The sequence below is a fragment of the Falco rusticolus genome, chromosome 12 (genome assembly GCF_015220075.1).
Source record: "Falco rusticolus isolate bFalRus1 chromosome 12, bFalRus1.pri, whole genome shotgun sequence".
Taxonomy (NCBI): Eukaryota; Metazoa; Chordata; class Aves; order Falconiformes; family Falconidae; genus Falco; species Falco rusticolus.
In genome coordinates, this window is record NC_051198.1 from 9,194,780 (window position 1) to 9,220,204 (window position 25,425).

The 25,425-nt window shown below is 38.2% G+C and overlaps 1 protein-coding gene across 3 annotated transcripts in view; it reads right to left on the bottom strand.

Moving 5' to 3' along the window:
• AHCTF1 (AT-hook containing transcription factor 1) overlaps nucleotides 1–25,425 on the bottom strand; it is a 42,584-nt gene that overhangs the window by 1,736 nt on the left and 15,423 nt on the right. For all 3 annotated transcript variants that reach the window (XM_037405233.1, XM_037405232.1, XM_037405234.1), the window contains exons 12-35: nucleotides 24,330–24,458; nucleotides 22,358–22,448; nucleotides 22,181–22,270; nucleotides 21,878–22,018; nucleotides 21,019–21,123; nucleotides 20,182–20,275; nucleotides 18,809–18,932; nucleotides 18,639–18,695; nucleotides 17,337–17,483; nucleotides 16,403–16,590; nucleotides 16,087–16,231; nucleotides 15,863–15,994; nucleotides 14,528–14,675; nucleotides 14,297–14,447; nucleotides 13,670–13,777; nucleotides 12,992–13,187; nucleotides 11,513–11,710; nucleotides 9,811–10,240; nucleotides 7,996–8,098; nucleotides 6,989–7,095; nucleotides 5,620–5,804; nucleotides 1,756–3,571; nucleotides 857–990; nucleotides 291–397 (exon numbers count right to left, since the gene is read on the bottom strand). In XM_037405233.1, coding sequence (XP_037261130.1) covers nucleotides 291–397; nucleotides 857–990; nucleotides 1,756–3,571; nucleotides 5,620–5,804; nucleotides 6,989–7,095; nucleotides 7,996–8,098; nucleotides 9,811–10,240; nucleotides 11,513–11,710; nucleotides 12,992–13,187; nucleotides 13,670–13,777; nucleotides 14,297–14,447; nucleotides 14,528–14,675; nucleotides 15,863–15,994; nucleotides 16,087–16,231; nucleotides 16,403–16,590; nucleotides 17,337–17,483; nucleotides 18,639–18,695; nucleotides 18,809–18,932; nucleotides 20,182–20,275; nucleotides 21,019–21,123; nucleotides 21,878–22,018; nucleotides 22,181–22,270; nucleotides 22,358–22,448; nucleotides 24,330–24,458 — 5,126 coding nt within the window. The remainder of the gene's footprint in view (nucleotides 1–290; nucleotides 398–856; nucleotides 991–1,755; nucleotides 3,572–5,619; nucleotides 5,805–6,988; nucleotides 7,096–7,995; nucleotides 8,099–9,810; nucleotides 10,241–11,512; nucleotides 11,711–12,991; nucleotides 13,188–13,669; nucleotides 13,778–14,296; nucleotides 14,448–14,527; nucleotides 14,676–15,862; nucleotides 15,995–16,086; nucleotides 16,232–16,402; nucleotides 16,591–17,336; nucleotides 17,484–18,638; nucleotides 18,696–18,808; nucleotides 18,933–20,181; nucleotides 20,276–21,018; nucleotides 21,124–21,877; nucleotides 22,019–22,180; nucleotides 22,271–22,357; nucleotides 22,449–24,329; nucleotides 24,459–25,425) is intronic.

Genomic DNA, 25,425 nt, shown 5'->3' on the forward strand with positions numbered 1-25,425 from the left:
TAAAAGTGAGTGTGGTTTCATAAAGGTGGAATACGACAATGTAGGAGCCCACCATCACTGCAAAGATTGGTATCCATTCCTTTGCTATCCCCTCCCTCTCCCATTTCTGTTAGAAAACTAAACCATTAAGTGGGGGAAAAGGTGCCTGTTAGACCAGCAAGCTGGACAGGTTCGTAAGGTCAGAGCAGAACTGCTCAGCCAAGCGAGCAGAAGAAATTGGGTGGCAAACAGCTGAACTTGTGAAAACATAATAAAGGAATGCAAATAAGTGTTCAAAAATAATTTCATACTTGGTTGCTTTCCTCATTTTTGATTTTGCAGTTCTACCTCTCTTCAATTTTTGCTTTCCCAGAGACTCTAAGGATTCGGTATCCTCTTCCTCTTTAGTTGGAAGCTCCTATATTAAGGCAACAAAAATATTACTCACACACAAGTTCTTACACTTCTACAGAATACAAATCAGTCTTTCTTTCATGCAGTCATGCCAAAGTTTTTTCCAAAAGCATTACAGTTTCTCTCAGCAAAACAAACCTTTCATCTGAAATTACTGTACCATCTTAACAGTTCAAATTCTGAAAATTAAAAAATAACACACCAATTAAGTTTAAAGAAAGCCACTGTGCCTTTTGTTAAAGGCAAAGCAATACTTACTAGTTCTTGACTTACATAGACTCAAAACTGACTTTTGTAGCTAGTTTTCATGAAGGAAAAACCCACAAATTGTCTAGCTGCTTAATTTAAAGCTTTCTTTTTAGACGTACTTTCAAGAAAAAAGGCAAGGCATTGCAAAGTATGATTTGAAAAAGCAGTACAGAGCAAAAGTCAAGAACATGATACATCCAGGGTTTTTACTTACTGGTTCTTTCATAATTTGGGAAACGCTAGATACATTTTTTCTTCTTGACCTCAAAAGAGGTGGTGAAAAGACAAATTGAGAAGACAAGTCTGGGTCTAAATCCTTAAGCTGCACAGGATGGTCTGCTTTTCCAGCTAAAATGACAATGCATTGTTAACACGCACGTACATTACAAAGGACAGTGACATTAAATTACAGCTCATAATTAAGAGCACAATACCTTCCTGAAATAAAAGCTCCAGTCAGGCTTATAAATACTCAGTGTGGAGGTGTCTTTCCCCCAGTAACTGCCTCTTGGGATCCATTCTTTTTCAGCAAATTGTGAAACAAAACCAAGCCAGTGTAGTGGTTTTACCTGCACTTACATAATCAGAGGTATTATGCTCAAGAGGCATCAAGAGTCCCTACGCATCTCAAAAAAGAAAAAATTTATCATGTACACTAATAAAAAGTAACTTAAATAAAAAAATATATGCCCATGAAAAACAACCACATAATTAAACAGCTGTATAGTTTGCTGCAAGATGGAGCAGCTCAGTTGCAGTTAAAAACTGAACAGAATTTGGAAGCACGTCTCCTTTATTTCTCCATTGGGAGGAAGAGATAGCAATTGCATATTAACAGATACCCTCCAGTTTTCAAAACTGACAGAAATTAAGCTCATGACAAAAATTCACCTTAAATTTCTTTTCACTCAGATCAGCCTCCTCATCTATTCCCACCACAACTAGTCAGCCAGTCATGTAGAGTTCAGAAAGAAGATGAAATGCCTCTTTCCAAATTTGTTATTTTGCATGGTTACATTCTTCACAATACTTAAAGCCAGCCTCACAGTCTGTTTTCTATGGTTTACAAAACAGGAACACCCCCTATTTTGTATATAAACACAGCGCACTTGCCTTTAAATTTCTTTGCCAGTTTTGTGAGAGGAGGAGAGAAAAGGAAGGACTCATTTTCCTCAACAGACAGTTTCTGATGCATGGGAGTTTTGCGGGACCTGGTTCTTGTTACAGAATCTGTTAAAGTTCTTGATATTTCATCACGTTCTGATGGGTTTACGTCTTCAAGCAACAAAGGGCTGCCATCAGGTCCTTTGGGGGAGGCCTCCTCCCCTGTGCTCTTCTCCAATACTGACTGCTTCTTCCTGCCCCGACGCCCTGTCCTTCCTGGAGTCCCGGGTGTGCTTGGTTCCTCATTTGGCTGTGCAGGTGTTTGCCCACGAGTATCTGCTTTTTCTGGTTTAGCATGTAGAACTCTTCTCACTCTTCTCCTAGGAGTATCAAGGATCTCCACTTCCCTACCTGAATGTATGTCTTCCTGAGTAGAGAGAGATTCTGCAGCTGCCAGGAGATTTTGTGCCACCTTCCTAGCACTTCTTCTAGGAGTGACAGGAGTGACAGGAAGTTTAAGCTCCGTTTGAGAAAGCAATGACTTAGAGAGGTCAAGGTCAGAATTTTCTGAAACTTCCAATGAATTGATCTTTTTTCTTCTGCCTCTTTTAGTTGGCACAGGTAAAAGTAGTTGGTCACTAGGCTGCACCTCTTGACTCTTGACAACATTTTCAGTAAATTCTAAATGAGTGCTTTTCTGTTTTCTTGCACTTCTACTGGGACTGGCTGCCAGTTTTGTCTTATGACCTGGGTCACTCTGGCCAGTTTCCTTTCGTCCTCTATTCCTTTTGGAAGTAGCAGAAACAGTAACACTACCACCTTCAGCAAGAGATCTTTCCTCATTAGCCTCTTCCAAGGGTTCAGATGCAGCTTCCTTTGCTCTCCTTAAGCCTCTTCTTGGAGTAACAGCGATAGACTGCGTACTGACGGACAATGTTTGTCCATCAGAATGGCCATCTTCTGTTTTTTCTACGTTAGTATGTTTCGGCTTCCTGCCTCGCCTAGGAGTCACAGGTATTTCCTCAGCTTGAGCATTTTCTTCTGTTTGAAGATGAGAAGTCTCAGCTGCTTCTTTCTTTCGCCTGGTACTTCTTCTAGGAGACAACCCAAACAGAACTGGATCATCCGTCTTCAGCAGCTGCTGATCACCTGCCGATGGAATCCTTAGATTTCTACTCAGTTGTCCCCTTGCACGTGTTCTAGGAGTGATGACATACTCTACAGGATGTTTGCTGGTTTCATCTTCCACTACTTCTGGCACAGTTAAGGCAGATTTTGCCTTCTGGAATCTAGTTACCTTTTTACCTATGGTTTCATGAATAGACTGTTCTACAACTTCAGATGTGAATTCTTTACTTCTTGTGTCTTTGATTACATCCAGTAAGTTCTCAGCAATAGCCACTTTAATGGGTTCAGGCACATATGGGAGCGACTCTGTAACATTTTGAGACTCCTGATCACTAGTTACAGTGGACACTGAGTTTGTAACATGTTCTTGGTTTTCAGTATTTCCTAAATTGTTCACAGGTTTCTCCTCTGTTGTGGTACCACCTGGTTTAGAAGCATCCACTAACACAGGGTCTCCCATCTCTGCTTCACCTTCTTCTCCTTCCAAGACTAAACTAAAATTACTCTCAGATATAAAAAGCTCTCCCTCAGCTGCATCACATTCACCATCTCTATTATCAGGCAAATCACATATAAACTGTTGTTCTGCAGTATTGTAGCTGTATTGAAGATTGCCTGATGGATGTAGTTCACTATCTGGTGACGTTTCAGGTGCATCTTCGGAGATCTGTGCCTTAACCGCACTATCGTCAATAACCTAAAGTTAAAAAATGTCTGTTAATGCATGATTAATTACCCAACTAACTTCAAAATGAGCTAGATGAAACTGAGGACAGTGAAATGCTGCTTTTCCTTTCAGATCACCACTAAATGCGAAGTTAGAAACATACAATGTATTCTCTCAATGTACTACAGATAAAAAGTTTATGCATTTAAGGGACAGAGAACAGAGTATTCTGTGTATGCAATCACATGCTCCATTTCTGATCTGTTCATGACTAAGGATCTGCTACCACCCATGAACAAAGTGAGCCGTTTTGCAAAACAAAACATATACACAACTGGCAGTAACCATCACATGGCAGTACTTGCCCGACTGGCTACAAATCCACACTGACTGGCGAACTCTGCATCTGACAAGGTAAAACACAATCCTGTCCCCAGAGTTTAAAGTTTCAGTCACGACAGCTGTGACTGCAACACAGTCAAACCAGCCAGGTATCACATCCAACAACTCAACGCTGCACATTTAAGGGATCACTTGGATTGTGTGAGACAACACCTATATTCTAAGTACCTACAGCTCATGTTTTGCTGTAGCAACCACTCTTTCCTTCTAGATCCACACGAGACACTCAAGCTTTTATGTCGAGAACAGAAGTAGTATCTGTTACATATTTCAAGTGACTCAGATGGTCAAGATAATTTAACCAATGAATAAAAGACCTCTGCCCAGCCCTCTAAGTTGTAGTGCCAACGATGGCAGAAGGAAGAAGCCACTCAACGGGAGTCTCCATAGAATCTGCTTATTTTTTTGCCTCCTGTCTTGTAACAAGTTGCTAAAGCATCACATTATAGCAGCATGTCACGCTTCAAAATGAAATTTACGAAAAACTATCTGCATAAACTTTCCCTTTATGCTTACAAATCTACGAACAAGAAAGCAGGAAGTAGTTTATCCTAAATTCAGTGAAAGCAGACAAGCCAAACCCAGATGTTTACTATAAATCTGTAAGAACCAGTCATAACAAAAGCAGAAAACCCTTCACTGTACTGCTACATGAATGACTGCAGAAGCTTTGGGATTGTCTCATGTACCTGCTCCCTTTTTCCTGTCACAGATTTTCCATTTACTCCCCCAAGTGACTGATGTATTCCCAAGCCTAAAATCATCTTCTCTACAGTGTTGCCCTAAATCCCAAAGCTGAGACAAGCTAAAGCAGTAACTGTCTATTTAACTTCACCTGCAATCTGGGACACGGAAAAGCATCGCCTATTACTTAAGACCCATCTGTTTGTGGTAGGCCTACCTTTCAGTTTGTATTTCACTCCATTATTAATTCCTGTGAGTATAACCCTACAGGAAATTGACAGTATACTCTCTACGGTACTTAGAGGACATCCACAATGAATCCAAATAACTCATCAGCCCCTGTTGAAGAACAACACGGGGAAAACCTGGGACAACCAGACAATCTCTAGTTCCGATTTTCAGTCCATGTGAACAGCCTTTTAGAATACATATTTTACAACGTTTAGATGTTAAAAAAACACATGTTTTACAAATAAGTTTTAAGTAGCTGGAAGTACCTTGATACTGAAATTAACTCTTTACCTGGAATGTGGTTTATGTTAGTTAGGAACAAACAGTAAAGGCTCTAAGCACCTAAATCATTCTGGAAATGAGCTTGGTTCCCACATGATCTCATCATCTGGTAAATGGCCCCCAGTACTGAAAAGCTGCGTTCCCCAACTTTTCATATTATCTTTAACATTAAAACTATTTATTTTTAAATTCAAGTAAGAAACATTAAGTTGTAGTAAACCAAATGAATGCACAGTTATTTAAAAAAAATACTTCAGACATTTTTTTGTACTACTACAGCTCTCAAAGGCCCAAGTCTTGACAGGTTCTATTTTGTGTCACAGATACAAAAAATGCCTAAGAGAAAAACCTAGCTGCCCTTAGGTATTGAGGTTTTAACTTGTGTTTTTGTGTGTGCGTAAACTGTCAGTACAACAGGACTGCCCTCAATCTGCAAAGTGTGTTCTATTTTGTAGAAAATGGGAAAATAGTTTACTTACATTCATTTCCTCAGCTTTATGAGCATTGTTAGAAACAGCTGTTTCTTCCTGCAGCAAAGGAGCTTCAGCTTCAACTTCAGCCGCTTCTAGGTTATGTTCTTTAGAGAAATCCACACACTTTCCCTCAAGGTGATTTTCTGAATGAGTACTGACCACATCCTCACTGTCAAGAATACTTATCACAGCTGGAAGAGATTTATGTAATTTTAACTTAACTGCTATATAAATGACACAGGTTTAAGCAACAGAGTAAGAGCGGGAACAGGAGCCAACAATACAGTTCTCCATCCTGCCGCATATATCAAGCTTTCTCCAAAACCCAGAAGCCAAAATTACCGTGCTGGTTTTGGCTGGGAATGAGATAATTTTCTTCAGAGTAGCTGGTATGGGACTATGCTTGGGATTTGTGCTGAAAAGTGTTGATAATACAAGAATGTTTTTGTTATTGCTGAGCAGGGCTTACACAAAGCAGAGGCCTTTTCTGCTTCTCACCCCACCCCACCAGCGAGTGGCCTGGGGGCAGAAGAAGCTGGAGGGGACACAGCTGGGACAGCTGACCCCAGCTGACCAAGGGGATATTCCATATCACATGATGTCATGCTCAGCACAAAGCTGGGGGAAGGAGGAGGAGGCAGGAGGATGTTTAGAGTTATGGTGGTTGCCTTCCCAAGTAACCATTATGACTGACAGAGCCCTGCTCTCCTGGGGATGGCCGAACACCTGCCTGCTGATGGAAAGTAATAAATGAATCCCTTAGGTAAAGCAAAAGCTGCACAGGCAAACTATTAAACTGTTTTTACCTCAACCCAAGAGTCTTCCCACTTTTCCCCTTCCAATTTTCCCTGCCATCCCACCAAGGGGAGAGTAAGCAAGCAGCTGTGTGGTTTAAACCATGACAACTATATGGCAAAGGAGGCAGCCCCACAGTAAAATACGAAAAGAGGAAGGGGAATACCAGCTGGCAAGTCCATAAAGAACAAGAACAGCAGAGGAAAGGCTGGAAAGACACTGATACTACTTGTTCTTTGCAGCCCGAATACTGAGGATGCATCATCTTTTGAAATAGTAACTCAAACAGCAGATCCTACAGTACACAAATCAGTAGTAGTGCACAACATTAAAATAAATACTGATCTCTCCTAGTATTTTAAATTCTACCAGTTTTCTGAATATCTTTATCAAGAACAAGACCACTCACCATGCATTTCCTAGAAGGACTCTGAGGAGGGAATTCTCTCTATAGTTTAATGAAAGCAGAAACACGCTAGTACTACTGCATTCGGAGACACTGGTATGGCAAGCTACATGTTTTACTTCAAGAGTTCAGCTACCTTAACTCACATTAACATCTCCAACATACTGTACATACATTCTCTGTCTGCCTCCGGCAACTCAGAAAGCTGTGGATTTATTGCAACTGGTATGGCTTTTTCTTCTGATGAAGAGGATGTTTTGGACTCCTGGTGGTTTGTTTCGCTTCATGAACAGAAAGAGAGAAATTAATCACAAAGCTTCAAAACAAACGTTGAAGAGCTTTACAAATTACTTTCTAATTTATCTTAATTTTTTCTGTTCTGTAACTTGAAGATTTTACAGTGAGAAACTCCCTTACAGACATATCTACATTCAATTCATTGCAAAAAATGAGTCACAGGTACTTAACTACATTCCCAGCTATCTAATAGTAAATAATAACACAACAACAGAGTTGTATTAAAGAATAATAACTGATTTCTCTTTCGCAGGAAGAGTGCAACTGCTATACTGGAGGTTTAGAACAAACTGATGAAAAGTTTGTACCAGTGTTAAGTCACCACTTGAAACTCAGGGTTATTTCATTGCTAACATTCTGTCTTTATTACTATGCAGTTGCAGCTTTTAAAGAACCTGGTGAGAAAACTGCTTCCCTTTCCATAAATAAATAGATGCTAATTGAACACACACACAGAAAACAGAAATTAAGTGTACAAAATACTGCCAGAAAGTATTCAAAGCCCAAAATAAACCTGCTGAAGTTACAGGAAGCTCAGGCGTGGTTTTTAGCTACACAATTTTCAGGCAAAAAAAGGGTTTATGTTCACAGTATCTGCTTAGTAACCCTCAATCTAAAAAAGTTTGTATCATCTGTTGAATGAAGTCTTTATCATCATTACACTTTGGGGTCTGCAATAATTTGAGAAAAAAGGCTCAAACCAACAGTTAGTCAATTTGATTTACATTTATGCCAAATTAATTCTGTTCACAGACAGAAAGGAATAGAAAAAGCATTATACATAAGAACACAGGAAAGAACCAAAAACCATGGTTTTCAAAGACAGGAAAGCCAGAAGTTACATGTTGTATGAACCCAAAAATGTATCTATTTTATAAACTCACCCTTCACTTGCAGTTCCAAAAGTAGCAGCCTCAGCAGCTTTAACCACCGATTTACGATCCTCATGAAGAATAAGACATTCAGCATTTGATTCTTCCACAAATCCTACAAAAAAAGACAGATGTATGACTTCCCTGTTGCACTTAACATCACTTCTTTTAAAACACTCATGTATTTTCAAAGTCAGCCTTTATACATTTCACCTAGGATAGTGATCTAACAAAACAATGCTACCAGGCACAGAAGGTCTGAAATAAACAAGAAGTCTGACGCATAATTTCAGTCAAGAAAACAAAATGACCATCGATACTCTGTTTACACACTAGATTTGGTACATTACCAATCTAATACATAAAACATTCAGAAAATATCCCTCCTTAAAATTGGGTAGGAAGTTCTCTTTTTTTCTCTTTGGGTATTTATCACATTCCAGCAATGCTTCTTTCTTTTCTTGACTCCATTTCCCCTGTTCTACAAGAATGCATCTAAGGTCTTTCCTTATTCTTTCCTCTAATGGTCAACTGGTGGTGTTGAAACCCAACTGTTTGCTAACTTGTTGTCTCAACAGGTTCAATTTTAGAAACATCCTCCTTTCCTTTGTTTCTACTACCTGCTTCCTCCAGCTCCAGAGATCACCTTTGCAGACAGTATGCAGGACTGGGATAATTTCACTAGCTCCAGCCAAATAAGAGCTATACTGACTGCCCTCTAATGCCTCCAAACTACTGAAATTGTACAGAACTGTTTGTACCGTAGTCCAGCAATAAGGAAGCTTCTTTATAAGCTTATTCTTTAATAATTAGTACCTTATTATTTTAAATAAAAAGCAGCTTTAATTTCTTGTCCAAATACAAGGCAGCTAAAATAGGTAAGGCATTTAGGCACTCCCATTATTTAAAAAGAAAAAAAGACCTGAAGAACTTCAGTATACAACAACCACTCTCCAGGATCCTTAAAAATCACCTCAGACTTCAGATTGAGTCAGGATGCATACGAGGCACTGACACTGGAGTACACACTCACTGCTACAAACTGTTTCGAGACCTCAGACAAAGAACTCTGGCATGTGCATACCTGTCCCAGGAATAACAAACTCTTTTTAAAGAGCTGAACAGACTGAGCTTTGTTTGGCAAATAGTGACTCCGTAGCTGTGCCTGCACTACTTTCATTCCCAGCTCATCACTGCTTAACAGCTAGTGAGCTACATCTCTTCTAATCTGCCAGCAGACCTGCTCATACGAATCCTCGGCAGCTGGATTGGCTTGAATGAGTTGAACAGAGCTGAATAACCAAGGACCAACCGAACTAGGTTTGGACAAGGCTGCAGAAGCTGTTGAGCCAGCAAAATGAGCAAGGAAAGCTGTAACGAGAGGCAGGCAGACAAGCAGACTCACTTCCAGAAGAAAACTATTTAACTGAGCACTAATAAGGTGGTTAAAAAACCAAAGAAAAATAAATCTATCTAGTCAAACCAAGCCATACAGTAAACTTGCTGTAAAAAACCCTGCAGCCTAAGGTATACCTGCAAAACACAACCAGAAGCATAAGTTTTCAACTTGCATCCCTCTCAAAACTCCCACAAGTCACTGCTGCCTCTCAGCTACAATTACAGCCAGCCAAACCCAGTATATATTCATAATGCCCAGGATATCTAAAGGAGGACTCAAACACAGTAGCGATTTTAAAAGCCTAGGACAAAGAAGTGCCTAGGACACTCAAGAACGCTCATCATTAAAATGCTGCACTCCTCATCTATTTAACCTTTGAAGATATTTGAAAAATTCAGAAACTTAGGTTATCATAGGATGAAACACACCAGCTTCTTTTCTTAGTTCTGATGAGTCTGGTTGTTCTATCTGGGAAGGTTTATTTTCAATAATGTCACTGTCTTCCTCCTTCTCCAGTTCTTGAAAATCGCCAGTTTCTTCAGCGGAAGAATTAGCTGGTTTAGCAGCTATAAAGATGACATCATCTTCAAAATCACCAGGTGATTTTGCATCATGATACTCCAAAGTAGTATGGTCTGATACAACAGAGAAGTTACTATTTTCTTTGCTGACATCCATTTTCTCCAGACCATCTCCAGATATGCTTTCTAAAGACTCTTCCATTTCAGCATGATGATCCTCAGGATAGCTCAGAGTAAACAGAGTTGTTTTATCTCTACTTTCAGACCAGGCACCCTCCACTACTCCACAATGATGCTCAGATGAAGCTCCGGGCAACGGTTTATCATCTTCTGTTACCTTTTTTTTTAAAAAAAGAAAAAGTTCACAATCAATAACATGCATATGCTTTTTGTCAAAACAAGACACCAAAAAAAGAACACATAGCAGTATTTTGTAAGTTTTACGAGTGTCACCTTAAGCAAGGTGCTACAAAATTAATTCACATCTTCACTTTTAAAGTTGAGTGTAAAAATTAATCACGCTTTTGACTGCCTACTGAGTTTCAACGACCTTGAGGAATTCAGATGAAGTGGGTCTTGTAAGCGCTTGCTTATACTGTCATCTCAAGGCTCTTCATTGGGTTCACTACTGTGTTTTCAAGAAGGAGCTCTGCATACCTAAAATCATAACTCAGGGTTTTACTCTTTTTTTATGCTTGCCGTTTCAACTTGCCTGCACTACTAAAATATTTAGTGTTCACTATGCCTGTAGCATGGAACAAGTAAGTTAATCTGGCCGCAACTGCATTATTATTAAGAACTTCATATAAGAGTGAGTGTCTTGTTACAATTGAGTAGTTCTTTATAACGGACAATAAAAGGTATCATAAATCCAGATTTCTTAGTTTCATATATGGAGATGTAGATACTAGTGCATGTATATACATATATAGTGCATGTAGATACTACTGCATGGCCCTGCTCTGCCTCTGATTTTGGTACATTGATTCAGCAACTGCACGATGAGCTGAATCAGGGAATCCAACTGACAGAACAAAAGGAGTAGATAGAGGCAACTTTTACATGGACCAACTTAATTTGACAACTATACGAATGCTATCCCTGGTGCAAGGTGAGAAGCAAAACTCAGAACTTTATGGCTAGAGAACACAGCTCTCTCCATCAGAAGTCTTGCTTTTACCACAATTTAAGTAAACCTAGCCTTGCAAACAGAGACCGAAAGTAAATGCAGCTCATGAGTTTTATTGCTTTCAAAAATACTTAATTCACAAAGCTTAACAAACCCAAACAACTGGCTCAACCTATGTTCTTTACCTTCCTGCCACACCGCCATTTGAAAAGGTATAGCAGGAAGCTAGCACACAGCTCCTAACAACACCTGAGTAACAACCACCAAGGTCACTGACTTTTATTTATGAACATGTTCCTGCAGGCATATGATTTTACAGAAGGTCTACCATAATCTTTCTTGTCCAAATTCAAGTCTGCCATTCTGATTTGCAATTCAAATTCTCAATATAAGGAGTTTTTGAAAACTTTTTAAAAAAATCTAAATCACAGTCTATAAAGCCTTTTAAATGTAAAAATCACTACCTTCAACCCAGCTTACCCCAGCAGTCCATTTTGCATTCGAGTTCTCTTCCCTGAAAGATATTCTAGGCTCCTTTGCTCGTAGAGGAGGAGTAACCGATCGCCCTGGTGACGCAGAGGGAGTTGCTAGAGGTGTGGTGCGAAGGCTGGATCTGAGAATAGACTGAGGAGTAAACCCAGGAAAACCAGAAGGAGCTGAGGCCAAAATCTTAGCTCGCTATGAAAAGAAATAAAAAATTTCATTTAAAACCAGTTAAACCTTCAAAACAGAAGGCTGCACTTGTCAAAGCTATTAGTTTAAATTACGAACTGGATTTGTACAAGCAGAGAGGACAAAGTTTAGCCTCTGCTCTTTTTCCAAACGTACAAAAACCTTAATGATAAAAAAACGATGCTTTTTATGACTCTTTTGGTGGGGTTTTTGTTGTTGTTGTTGGTTTGGGGTTTTTGTGATGAAACAGAAAACATTATTTTTCAAATTAATTTCCTGAAGAAACAAGGATATAGAATTCTTGTCTGCAGTGTTATCTAGATAATTTCTGCAATTTTGACACTGCTCTTTTAAAATACCTGCAGCTTCAAATGTTACCCCAGATACAGTGACTGAAAACACTGCCATGCAAAACGGCAATCAGCAAAGCAACAGCGATAGCTTAGTTTTTCACTAATTAATCAATCCACACACTAGACTAAATTAAGTGGCACTGCCGTAAAAATACCTGCACATCTTCATCTAGAAGTATTCAGGTCTGCTTACCTCAGCTCAGAAAAGATTTTACAGTACTGAAAGGGTTTAAAAGGAAGATAATGGAACTAGCTTAACGATATGGACAATATCAAATAAGAAAAAGGTTGTAATTCAGAGAGATCACAACTATTTTGTTCAGGTAAGCAAGTCAACTGTTATTCCCTTGCATTATAAGAATTTGATGGCCGTGAATGGAAATACAGTTTAACATAATTGATAAACTACTGCAAAAGTCATCACTGAATTCAACACAGACTGACATCACTTAACTGACATTAAATTAGTGTCGTTTCTCTCAACCATTTTTGTCGTTGTCATCATTCACTCAACCAGATTAAGAAACTGAAGCATATACACCTTGCTGGTAGGTACGCAAGTCAAACTACACAGAGCTACTGAGCTCTCAACATGACGGTTAAGCTACAAATTGCATCTTTAGGTATCTAAGGATATTGAAAAGTCCAATTTTAACTTCCTTGGTTCCATGCAATAAAAACAAGTGTATTTCACAAAGCTATGGGACAACATGAACACGGCAATTAACTTAGAACTAAACTTTTCCTCTCTGAGACTGTTCCCAACATACTGCTTCCAAAAGGACTGCATATACAATAACCACACGCATACTGAAAATACTCCACAATTTGAATGCAACAGTGTTTGTGCTAAATACTTTGGTGGTTTTGTTTTAAACAAAGTTTCCAGGCTTTTGGTTTTGTTGGTTGGTACTGTTTTTTTTAAAATACAAACCTTAACCACAAGAGGAGTCTCTAGTAAATTCAGCCCTGATGCTCCTAAAAAATTCTTTTGTGAGGTGGAACCATGTATATTTGATTGCAGCGGGCTGGATGCCACAAATGAAGTAGAAGCTCTGCATGGTGACTGCCAGCTATCCCCCTGAGCCACAGAACATGAAGGAAGAGGACGAACCACCAAATCCAGCAATCTGTTAAGATACACAATTTAAAATACAAGAAATAAATACATTTAAAAAATCATGTTGCATTCAAGAAATCTGAGATGATTCATATCAAAAAGATTCAATGAACAAGAAATATAGGTGTACCCTCACTGTTGGGGCGATGTATCAGGCCCACAAACGAGTTAGAGGCATTTCTTAATTTTTAGTTGTTTCTTTACATGTCACTATTTCCTAGATCACTGCCTCTGAGGCAAGAGTAATCCAATTCTAAGTGGCACAAGTGATGTAATTTTCATACCAGAAGAAATTTCATCTACATTTCAATGCTGACACCGTTTCAAATTCTCCACTTCTTTGCACCCTAACAACCTTTAACCTAAATGCAAACCGAACACTCTGCAAACACAGACAGTATATGCACTCACATACATATATATACTGTATACATACATATACTAGAAGAAGCAGCATGTTTTTGAAATACTCCTTCTGTAGATATACTGTACCTGGAACATTTGTGTGAAGATTTTATAACTGGTGTCCCAACAAATGCATCAGGCAACTCTGCCTCAGGGAGACGGTGCGTTATGACCAGTGGTTCTGTAACTCTAGGACTAGAATTAAAAAGGAAAATATAAGTCTGACTTCCACTCTCCTGAAGGCCAAACATACCAGAACTCAAGTCTATGTGACCATACCACCTGTAGAGAAATCATCTGATAACCACTAGCCTCTTTTCTGCTCTTTATAGTTCTGCCTATTTTAAAGCAAAGGCGGAAGAAACTGGGCAGGAAGTGGAATAAGATTACTATTTGATCACACAATCAAGTCTATCAAAATCTGTACACCAACAGCTTGGTGGTAATCACAGTTTTAGTTTCAGCAATATTAAGTTCTGTAAACACATTTACCCTCATGTAAATATGTCTTTGCATAAATAAGATTACCACAGCAGAAAATCTCTGTCCAAATATTACTTATATAACACTTAAGAATCATATGTACAAAAAAGCCAAAGCTTTATTTATGTCACCTTCCCTCCGAAACACTAACATAATTCAAATGGATTTCTCTCTGTCTCTTCCCTGAAAACATGCAGCTCAAGACTAAACTTTGTTTAAAAGGCTGCTTACCTATCATATTGTGAGAAACTGGGTTTCTGCTGATTTTCTACCCACACTTCTCCAATTTTGGACAATACATTACTGATGAAAGTTGCTCTTGTAAGTACATTTCCTGCATTAGCTTGTTTTGCTACTGTTGATAATGGCTTTGGTCTTGAGACTGTAAAGCAAGAGGGGAAGAAATATAAGCCTTGTGTAATCAAAGTGATGGTTAGTTGTCCATGGCACTCTAAAAATTACCTTCTCTGAAGACCGATGAAGGCAAATGGTAAGGCCTGGCTCTCTCTGCAGCCAGCTTCCTTTGAACTCTAGGAAGGATCTTGCCATATTGATCTAATATAGAATTTCTGGCAACTGCTCTCTCTCTCAAGCAAGGATCACGATCATTCTGACAAATGAAAAGCGTAAAACAAAAAGTTAACTATTTATAAGAAGTTCATTGTGCAGAACAATCTGTGCTATTTCTAATTAGCGAATAAATTTCCTCTACAGGTATAGTAAGATACGTCCACTGCACAGAACTGCAGAAAGTGCTACCCAGAACTGCAGACAGCTCTACCCATCAGCACGTACCAATTCAACTTGATATTTTTAGCAAAGTGGAAGGAAGACTAGATAATAGAACTCGCAAGTTATAAGTTAAAACAGTTCTGGCACTCTGAAGCACTGTAAGCTAATACACCTGTTATCACCTGCAACTTCCAAATGGTTTACAAATTAGCAGGCCTTCCCTTGTTTTGCATAAAACACCAACGTCCGAGATGACTGAATATACAGGACAACTCCAAATTACGTTGCACAAAACACGTAATTTGTGAATATTAAAATGTATAAGAAAAAGCTGCCTACAGACATATGCAGGACCTAAAACTTTCAAGACCACCTTTTAAGTTTGATTCACTGGAAAACTATCACTCTGGAAAACAACAAATGTATCGCAGATTTGTAACAGAAGTTCACCTAACACAAAATTTCATCTGGCTACTTTGAGAAATGGAAGTTAGACAAGAACTTCTGTCATAGAAGTGGTAAAAGGAAAAGTTGTGGAACTGCAGAGCTCAGGCTGTAATGTGAGGAAATAAATAAATGAAAAAAACCCAACCAAAGCACCACACAAATTTTACCTGTGGACTGGCATCCAGACTGCTCTCACCTAGAAAAATATACTTGCATGCAAGATAAAGAGAGGACATACAACATACTCTTCGTTCCACGGAAACGAGTGATACAACTTTCAACAGTCTAAAGCAAACATAACATATGTATCTGAATAACTGAATGTTAATACTGGCTGATAGAAAAGATACAGATTTATTCCTCAGATGCAAACAAATGCTCTGAAGCGGAGTTCACAATGGTCTGTAACACGTAATTTATAACTTCTCAGAGTAGCTTTGGAGTAGCGAAATATTTTGTTCAACTTTCAAGTTCAGCTGTAACTTAAGGTATAGAAACTTATTCTAGTATTTCAAAAACTAGTATGAAAAACAAAGCAGGCTTTTCATTGAGCACTATCAAAACCAGTTAGTAACACCTAACAGAAACTTGCACACTGGACAGAATTTTTACACTTACCGGAAGATTAACATTCATTGACTGATTCAGCTGCAGTGCTGGGATATAGTTGGCACGCTGCAGGTGGTGGACCAAAAGATATTCATGATTTTGAACGCCAGCATTGGTCTTTAAAAACTTCTCCAAACACTCCTGTGAGAAGTAACACATTTCCAAAAGCTGTTATGATTCTGCCTCTTCTCTTTTCAAAGAGACAAGTATGAGTTATTCTTGTCCACACTTACTTGTTCAGTGTCTGTGAAAGGTAGCTTCAGCAAGTCTTCCATGAGCCCCATCTCCTGACAGATTTCATACATGTGTTTTAACAGCTCTTCCATGTTTAACTTGGTGGTGTGTTGCTGCAACAGACCCCAAGCCTCCACCATGCACCTGTGATCAATTTTTTGAGATGTAAAGGAATATTAACAGTATATGCAAAAAGATGCCCCCAAATCATTGCAGGCAAAGTTTAAAGGAAATTTAGGGGATCGTGTTTTGTATTATTTGTTCTCCACTTTTTGCAATATTTGAATTCCAAAATGGTGGAATATATTTCTTTACCTATTGGACAACAACACCGTGAGGAAAAGCCGCACTTCACTACTGCTTGACATTGATGGCTTCATCATCTGTATGTATGTGAGGGCTCGCCTATGCTCTCCTTGGCACATGAGGCATTGAATAATTCTCATGTGTTGCCACGATGCAGTTTTCATTGTAGCTGGATGAAAGAGCAGGGCCAGTGCGTTCTGTAGAAGTTAGAGATCAGGTTTATTACGACATATACATACACACATGTGAAAAAAATAAATATTCCAAAGTTTCTTAAGTAAGGGTGAATGTGTGTTAAATAAACTGATATGACTACCTAATGAAATACTCTGTACAGGACATATAAATAAAAAATCTTAAGTGTTTGCAGAGAAAAAAAATCCATTAGCCATACAGACTAAAGTGAGCGTTTGAAAAGGAGTAATTCACTTTTCTAGGTGAAGCACATGCTGGTATACAAACAACACTTTTTATAAATCCATTACTAAATAAAAGTTGCTCTCCCAATTACATTATATTAACATCGTGATAGGCAAAGAACAACCTTCAGCATCAAAAAGAGCATGAATTAGGTTGAAAATCCCTTTTGCAGTCTTCGATCTCAAATCTTGCTGCTATGATCATAGTTTTAATATTAAAAGTTCCTAAAACACTGGTTTTGAGAAAGTGCTCAAGCGGTCTGCTGAAACAACATAAACTGATAGCTTTGAAAACTCAAATATCAAGCATTATTAACATAGATTTCTCCTTTGTTTTAATCAATTTCCTTTCAAAATAATTAAATCAAAATTTCAAATCATAACTTACTGCTGAAGATGTTGCGGCAGCATCACAAAAAAGCTTTGAATTTTTTAGCACCCGTTATACAAGCACTGATTTTATTAAATCATTTTACAGATTACAGCTTTGTACTGTAATCTAAGTCTAACTGCAACATACTTACTTCATAATCATTGTGATCTAGAAGCCAGAAACCTTGAATAAGCTTAACAAGACCCCAAGGGATGGCAAAGGCTGTTGGGAAGGAGTCAATTGAAGTTTCTGTTTTATTCGGAAAGGAATGCATGATGTCTAGCAGCAGGTAAATTGTCTGATATCAAAGTATCTAATTAAGGCTAATAAATTTGTAAGACCAAAAATTTATCACTTAATCTGTAGAAAAACACAATGAAAGAATATAAAAATGGTAGGAAGCGGGAAATATGAATTTACTAGTCTTGCCATTTTAAGCTACTATAACCTGAAGACAGTCGGACCCTAACCACAATATTGCATTCTGAATAAAAAGCCAGATTACAGATACTTGATTTGTGTAAGGCACTCAAAAAGGTTAATTTTACCTATCGAAACACTTCAGTTATAAACTCAGGTTCCCACTTTGGTCAGTGGAGCTACCAGTTGGACACTCAAAAGATTTGAGCATCCAATGCTTAATTATTAAAGCAACCAAATTCTACACTTGGTTTTTTTCCTCATTTCCAGAACATGTCAATTTCCAAAACAACATCAATCATGGTGTCCTTACAATACAACTTAGCTCTGAATCACTAAGACCAGACTCAAAACAGTATGCAGACCACTCATTGGTAGTGTCATTTTCTCTTGACACCCATTTTTAGGGACATGCTCTCGGAATACAGCTCTGGGGTACAACAGTTTTAAAACCACTTGCTCTCCAGGCTCCCCTCTGGGGTAAGGCAACAACCAACCAAAGCACTTCCGTATATTTCAGCAGCTTAAAAATTAAGTTTCTGCCCAATGACTTCTGTGTTTATTAATTGTGTGCCTGCATTTTTACAAAACAAAAGCAAGCACTGTTAGCTGTTCTGGAAAATGGATGGTTTCGGCAAAGATCAGGTACTGGTGAACCACTGTTAGAAACCCTTTTGCTCTGAAGCAGAGCATTTTAGTGTACCTACAGATATAGGTGCTTTAAAAAAATTTAAAACAGTGTTAGATTTTGAGAAAAATTAAGAATGTTCTTTATATTTAACATTTATTAGTAAATCTGTTTTCAAATATCAGAAAGGACTGCAACAAAACATAAACAAGAAATCATAACAAATCCACAGTACGAAAATAAAACAATGCTTCTGTCTACAACTTCATTCTAAATTAAATGCTGTGGCTTGCATTGTGTTTGAAGCATAAATTAAAGGAGGCTATTAAACACACAGGTGACAAACATTTAAGAATATTTATGTTCGTACACTGAAGGTGTAATAAAAACAACTAGAAAGGATACAATCGCATGTTTGTAGCTTTCTTCAATGCTTTCTAGCAAATAGAGATCCAGCAGTGCCTGAAATGAAAAATTTAGATTTTTTTTAAAAACTCCAGTCTTTCACAAATCACTAGCTTTTGGGTGGGGTTTTGTGGAATTCTGCTGTTGTTTTCAGTGACCATAACACTCACATGTAAACTAGCAGGTGGGTATTTCCCTGTTCCTCCTTCATCCCTCCGCCACAACTTCTCAACCTGGTCTCCTAACTGGGAAACCATTCCATCAATCATCAAGCAGTCAGAATCCCATTTTCCTCTGGAACAAAAGGTAGCAAGGATTGGGACAGAGTAAAACACTAATTCCAGCCTCTCAGGGAAACAGATTTCCTCCAGTCAAAACGAAAAAAAAAAAAAAAGCTCCCATGAGTCAAAGAAAGTAACACACATACAAAGGCATGATTATGACTTGGAATGCACAAAAAGGAAATTTGAGTCAGATGAAAGAAGTTAGTTAGATCACATTATTAAAGGACTTCAAAACAGAAATCCTGAAAGCTCTCTTACTAAAGGAAAAGTTGCAATGACCCTTTCGTTTCCAGATTTTGTTTTTTGTTGTAATAACAAGGAAGCGTAAACAAATGTTTTAAGTGTCAGAAATAACCACTCTCATACTGCCTAACAGAGGAAACCTAACATTCTCAAAACAGCAGGTCTATTCTTTATCATGAATCTAAAGCCTCAAATTGGAGTGTTTCAATACACAGCTCTGAGACAACATAATGGAAATTTCAGATTTTGTTCTCAGCATCTCACTTTTGTTCCTGAAAAGTTGTTTTCAGAAAGATGAGCATACAGGTAAATTTCAGTATCCTCCTTCAGCGGCATTCACGTTTCTGTACACATACAGTACAATTACGGCTGGCTGAACTTTCTTCAGAAGTCCATCACAGTCTTCTGCTGTGACGCTACCCTTTAATACGATGATAAAAAGCAGAACAAGCACACCAGAGGTTGTATGCTTCTACGCAACACACAAGCCTCTAAGTAAGTTACTTGAGAGGCAAGCTATGCAAGATGAACTTTAAAGTCAATATATAATACACTGCAGCTTCCACCTTCACCTTGCTCACAGTGCCATAGCCTAAGCTTCTTCAAGTCTTTATTTAGTTTTCAGTATAATTTCCAAAGAAAAAACTATTATCATTTAATCCAGGGCATATCACCTCTATGCTGGTAAGCTAGCCCTGTAGAGAGTGCGTTCATCTGGAAGGGACTTTAATGTTAATCACATGATCTTTTTCAGTGGTAACAAATTATACCAATTAGCCAGTAAATTAAGGACGCTACCAAAAAAATGATATCAACTAATGGTACTAAGTAGAAGTATATATATACATTTTAACATAGGAAAGTAACCTCTGTGTTCAAGAGAACACATGCATCACTCAGGAGTACTACCAGAAAATGCATTAAGCACAGCAAACACTTTATTACTGATAAAAAAAGCCATACAGTTCTGCTAAATTTACAGTGGAAGTGTTCTAGAGTTTTCCTGTAAGGCTTACCTTGAGAAACGCTCAAGTTTCTGTCGATGACCAGTATAGTAGCTCTGAATCAGAGGATAATTGTAGAAAGGTCTAGACAAATGCATAGCATCATCTACAGGCAAAAAAGTAAAAGCAAGTTAAAGAAGTAATATCACATTTTAAACTAAAACTCTTGACTAAAAAGACAGAAATCATACAAGCTAAGCATCAAGAAGCCTCAGACTCTGAAAGAAGCCAACCCCATTTCTGCCTTTGCTAAGAGATGTAAGACACAAGACTCAATATCTTCTTGCCTTGAGCACCCTTTCAAGTTTACAGTTGATGTAGCATTCAGAACATGTAGTGTAAGCTGAAGTTCACTATAAAAAAACCTTAACAATTCTCAAAGGGAATGTTTTTTTCAACATGTCATGTAAGCATCTGTAAGACAATTACGGCTGACAACAGAATTTATAATCCACCCAAATAAAGAAGAATTTCCAAGGTGTATTTCTTCCTCAAGCAATAAACAAGAAGTTCAACAAAACATGCAGGTAATGCTTTTATTGTAAAAACAAGCACTCCAGTATTGATTTTTTAACAGTTATTTGATCAAAATCACAAATATACTTGTGCTGGGGACACAAGCAACTCCTTGAAGTCAAGAGGCTTATTGTTCCTTCTAAAAAACATCCAAGAAAAACTGCTTGCATTATTCTACACCATTTGAAAAAACAGTAAAATCCCAGTTTCACCAACAGAACTTCAGCACATATTGTCACTGAACCCACACGACTTACTGTCTAAGCATGTGTACACAGGAATCACTTACCGGACAGTCTCCTTGTTACACATGTATTAACAGTTTACGCTTACCTAAACCCTCTGGAAGGAGACTGGATCGACAGAACCAGATGACCACTTGGGCATACAAAGAAATGAGGCTAGTTACCACCTGCTTATTTGTCAAGTCTGCAAAACCTGAAAAAAGGCACAGGATTATTTTGGTAATGCAACTCCTTTCATTTTTACAGAACTCCCTACCTCAGACTAAATGTAAAGACAAAGATTTCTACCATGTTATTTTTATACTTTCTATTTTTCACTCTGTATCACTTTCTTATTTGAACAAAAAACTCAGAGTCACCATCAGAACTAAAACCAACCTCTCCAAAGAGCCAGATTCACTAAAGGTTAAAATAATAAGGAAAAAATAAAGACTGAACTATTAAATACACTAATGAGTAAGATATTTGTTTTTCACGTAGTAGAGATTTTTACTATAACAAAGTAGTAATTTTTTTCCTCAATATGCTAAGAACAATTTATAATTTAAAAATATATAGAAACTCAAGTAACTTTACAAGGTACTCATTTATGCTTCCTTTATAATTTCTACTAATTTGCAATACAATATTTCCATGTGATTAAAAATTGCTAGATAAAAATTAAAAAGAATAGCGTTCAGCATCACCGCATTCGATTGCTGTAATTTCAACCCAGTTGCCTACATAGCTTCTTGCAGAATGCAGCCTCCCCTGCCCACTTGCGAGAACTCCACAACAAACTACTTCCCTGAACCCAACCTTGCAGATTTAAGCCCCTTCTCCCAGCTAAATTTGACTGTCTTCTAATAATCAAAAATAACAAAAGCTCACGTTTCCACACTTAAAACCTAAGCATAACCCCAAATCTTAATGAAACATACCAAAGACTTAGTAATACTATTACAAACCTTTCTCAGTAAGCTCTTGTGCTTCTGTTAGAAAACAGGTTAAGACTGTACTAAGGTTGCTCAAAAGCAACTGGCAGTGCTGTAAGGACTGTAGTGTCTGCGGGTCAATGAAGTTGCAAGAGCCATCAAACAGTGGAATACCTGTTCAAGAACAAATACAAAATCACCAGCCTGCAGAGAAATTTCAGATTTTCGAAGTATACTTAAAGAACTGCGTGCAAGGTTGTATACCAGCAGATTACTGGATAAGCTCAATTAGAAAGAACAATTTTATGTTTGCTGAATGACTACACCAGTACTCACATATCTGGTCAAATTCCTCTTTTGTATGGATCACTTTGTTCCATGTCCACTCAAGAACAAACCGTAAATTAGCAGCAGAACTTGGCTGCTCTTTAAAAAAAAGGAAACAAAAAATAAATGAATCAACAGTTTCAAACTAAAAAACATATAACACAAAACCAATGTAAGCAGGATTACCTTCAGATGTCCAATGCTTAATGCATCCAGTCAGAAGTTCTAAAGAACCTGACTGGACAGCAGCTGACAATACTGCTTCTAGCTGCTCCTCCTAAACGTAACAGACAAAATAAAATGAGAATCTTACATAATTGGAACTTGGAAAAGTGTGTGCAAGTAACTATTTGCAGTAACACCCTCTGCTAACACCCTCTCTGCGTTTTGTGCATGGGCGTCTGCCACCAGCAACGTATGAAAGGGACCGAATTAATCCCCTGTTTGTGTGGAAACAGTGAAGCTAAGGTCAAGCACCTTTCTGGACTATGAAGACATGAAGCAGTTCTGACACCCAAAACATGAAGTTATAACTTTCTAAAAAAACAGAAAAGAAGTGAAACATTTAAATTCTAACAGGTTTAAATTTTAAGTTGTTCCAACACTGTTTTCCAGTGCAGCAGCAGTCCTTGAGAAGGATAACAAACAGGTATGCACAGGCAGGTGATAGTTAAGTAGTAGCTTATTTCAGCCAGTGTTCTGATAGTTCTCTCAAATGAGCTGATCCTTCGTAAAATTTTACTTTTTTTCTTTTTGGTTTTTTTTTTGTTTGTTGGTTGGCTTTTTAAACACATTCAAAAGTATCTTTCCCTTCTAAATAAAATCATTACATTCAAAGCCATTTTTACATATCAGAATACAGGTGTGCTATTTCCATCTTTTTCTGAGAACAGGTCTCAGACAAGGAAACGCACCAAATACTACTTACTGTGGCAAACAAAACCAAACTAAGCTTCTTGCTCCTAATACTGAAATTTGCCTTCATAACATTTGAAAGAAATCTCTGCTCAAATGGATAGGAAGTCTCTGAACGATATGGTCACAATTCACCAAAGGTTATTAAAAAATTTCTTGATTTCCCAAATTATTTCCAAGCTGGAGTTGACAGCAGAACATCAAATTTGAATGCAAGAGTCTACCCCAGGCTTGCAAAATAAGCAGTCTACCAGCTAGGTCAACTTGCCAAGAAATGTATTTTAGCTACCACACTGTGCAGAACTGTTGTTTGCCCTAACGCGCTTCCACAAATCTGGTGAAAAATCCAGTAGATGGGAAGATGAGGGCAGTGGGAAGACTGCTCTCCCCTTCCTCCTAATTGCTCTGCTGTATGATGACTAGCTGACAACTTAGCTTAGATCCTGCCCAGGTGAAGATGGGCTGCTCATCACAAAGGCTCCATCTCTCATGAAACCCTTCGGAGAGAGAAAGGTTGGTGCACTGCAAATGGAAAACCTGTAACAGGCAGGTGACATCACTATTGTGGGATAAAGCAGATAGCAGGTGGTGGACTTCATCAGATAAAGGTGATAAAGGTCTTGCAGCAACAAGAGGGCAGACTAAGAGCAGTAAATTGGGCTACTGTAGCACAACACAAAGGCTACAGAGGTGAAGATCTGCTATGAGAGGATGCAGAAGACCCTACTGATGAAGGGAAAATGAGGGGAAGCAGTGATGAAACTGTCAGGTAGAGCTAGCAATGGTAACTGTTACCAGAGCCCACTTCCTTGGAAGCAAATGATCATGTACGGTGCAGCAAGCTGGTGTTTGCAATAGCTCACATCCAAGCAAGATGCACCCATCGTCAGCTACTGCATGGAACCTCACGCCCTGAGAAACTGACAGGGACAAAGGTTGTTCTGAGGGAAAGATGCTTTACGTTACACGTGACCAGCACTGACCGACACTTCCTTGTGCATATCTGTAGCAGAGAAATAAGAGAATGTGTCTCTAAAGACAGCTCTGTTAGGGCTGTTACCAATCAAACTCAGTAGTTCGGATCTAAAAACACTACTACTTCTGCTAACTAAAGCCAACACCTACATTTTAATGCAACTTGCAAATAATAAGAAAATCAGATGATTATTGTGTCTTGTAGCCTCTACGGACCTGTCAGACAACACAGATGTCTTTCCCCCTTCATTCCCCGATATAAACCCACCTGACTCAAACTGGATGGCTGGACGTCAACTAGTCTTGGAGACAGCAAGCCAGCTACAAGACACCTGTTGTAGCTGTCATGAATGGCTTCGCTTATTGAAGGACCAGACTTCCTTAAAAAATTCAAGGTCTGAAACATCAGTCAGAAATGACAGATTAAGACAGCATTATTATTCAATCACAAAGGATAATCACTAAGAGCAATAATCTAAATGTTCCCTTAAACTGTCAGAAAGCATCAGTAACATGCTTTATGTTAGCAAGCCGAGTAAGCATTACTACGTAGAGTCACAGTAAAGACTACGGAAAACCTTTAGTGAAGTCTATAGTATTCTACATATTATATATACATTAATATAGATACTATAGTAGCTATAGTATAGTTTATAGTAAAGACAGAGTAAAGTCATAGTAAAGACATAAAGATGGCAGCCAAACTAACAGTTACAGTTTATAATTCTCTGTCAAGACACAGGCCTTCCTTTTCCCCCGAATACCAATACAAAACACATCCTATATAAGCTAACACTAAGACACAACTTGAAATGACACACTCTGGAAGATCCTTTCTCCACTTGTTTGTGCAGAAGCTGATTTACATGGGAAATATTTAGAGAGCTGAAACTTAAGTCAACATTATTTGTCACAAGCTGCACAGTGCCTCAGAAGTTACAATTTTGCCAAGTTTGGGAGAAAAAAAAATCCATTTCTTCTGAAACAGATAAATAGCTTTTCATTTTCTCCATTCTGTCCTCCTTTTTCAAGTTAATCAGGGATCAAAACCCTAACTCCAGACTATGTAGGCAGTTTGACTGGAGAGCAATAAAGTAGTAACAGCTTTTCCTGACTCGTATATTTTTGTTCTTGCTCCAAGACCACTGCTGTGTAACTTTCTAGACATTCAATCACTGATTATGCCTTACGCAGGAGACAATGGTAGATTTACAGTCCCAAGAGTGGACCTAAAACATTACCATTTACACAGAAGTGGCGGGATATAATTGCAATTATGCATGTGGATGAGCAGAATGAGTATAAAATGGTCTCTGACACTGAAAGCAGTGCAACTTCAAAAAGGTATCTCTCTTGACATTCTC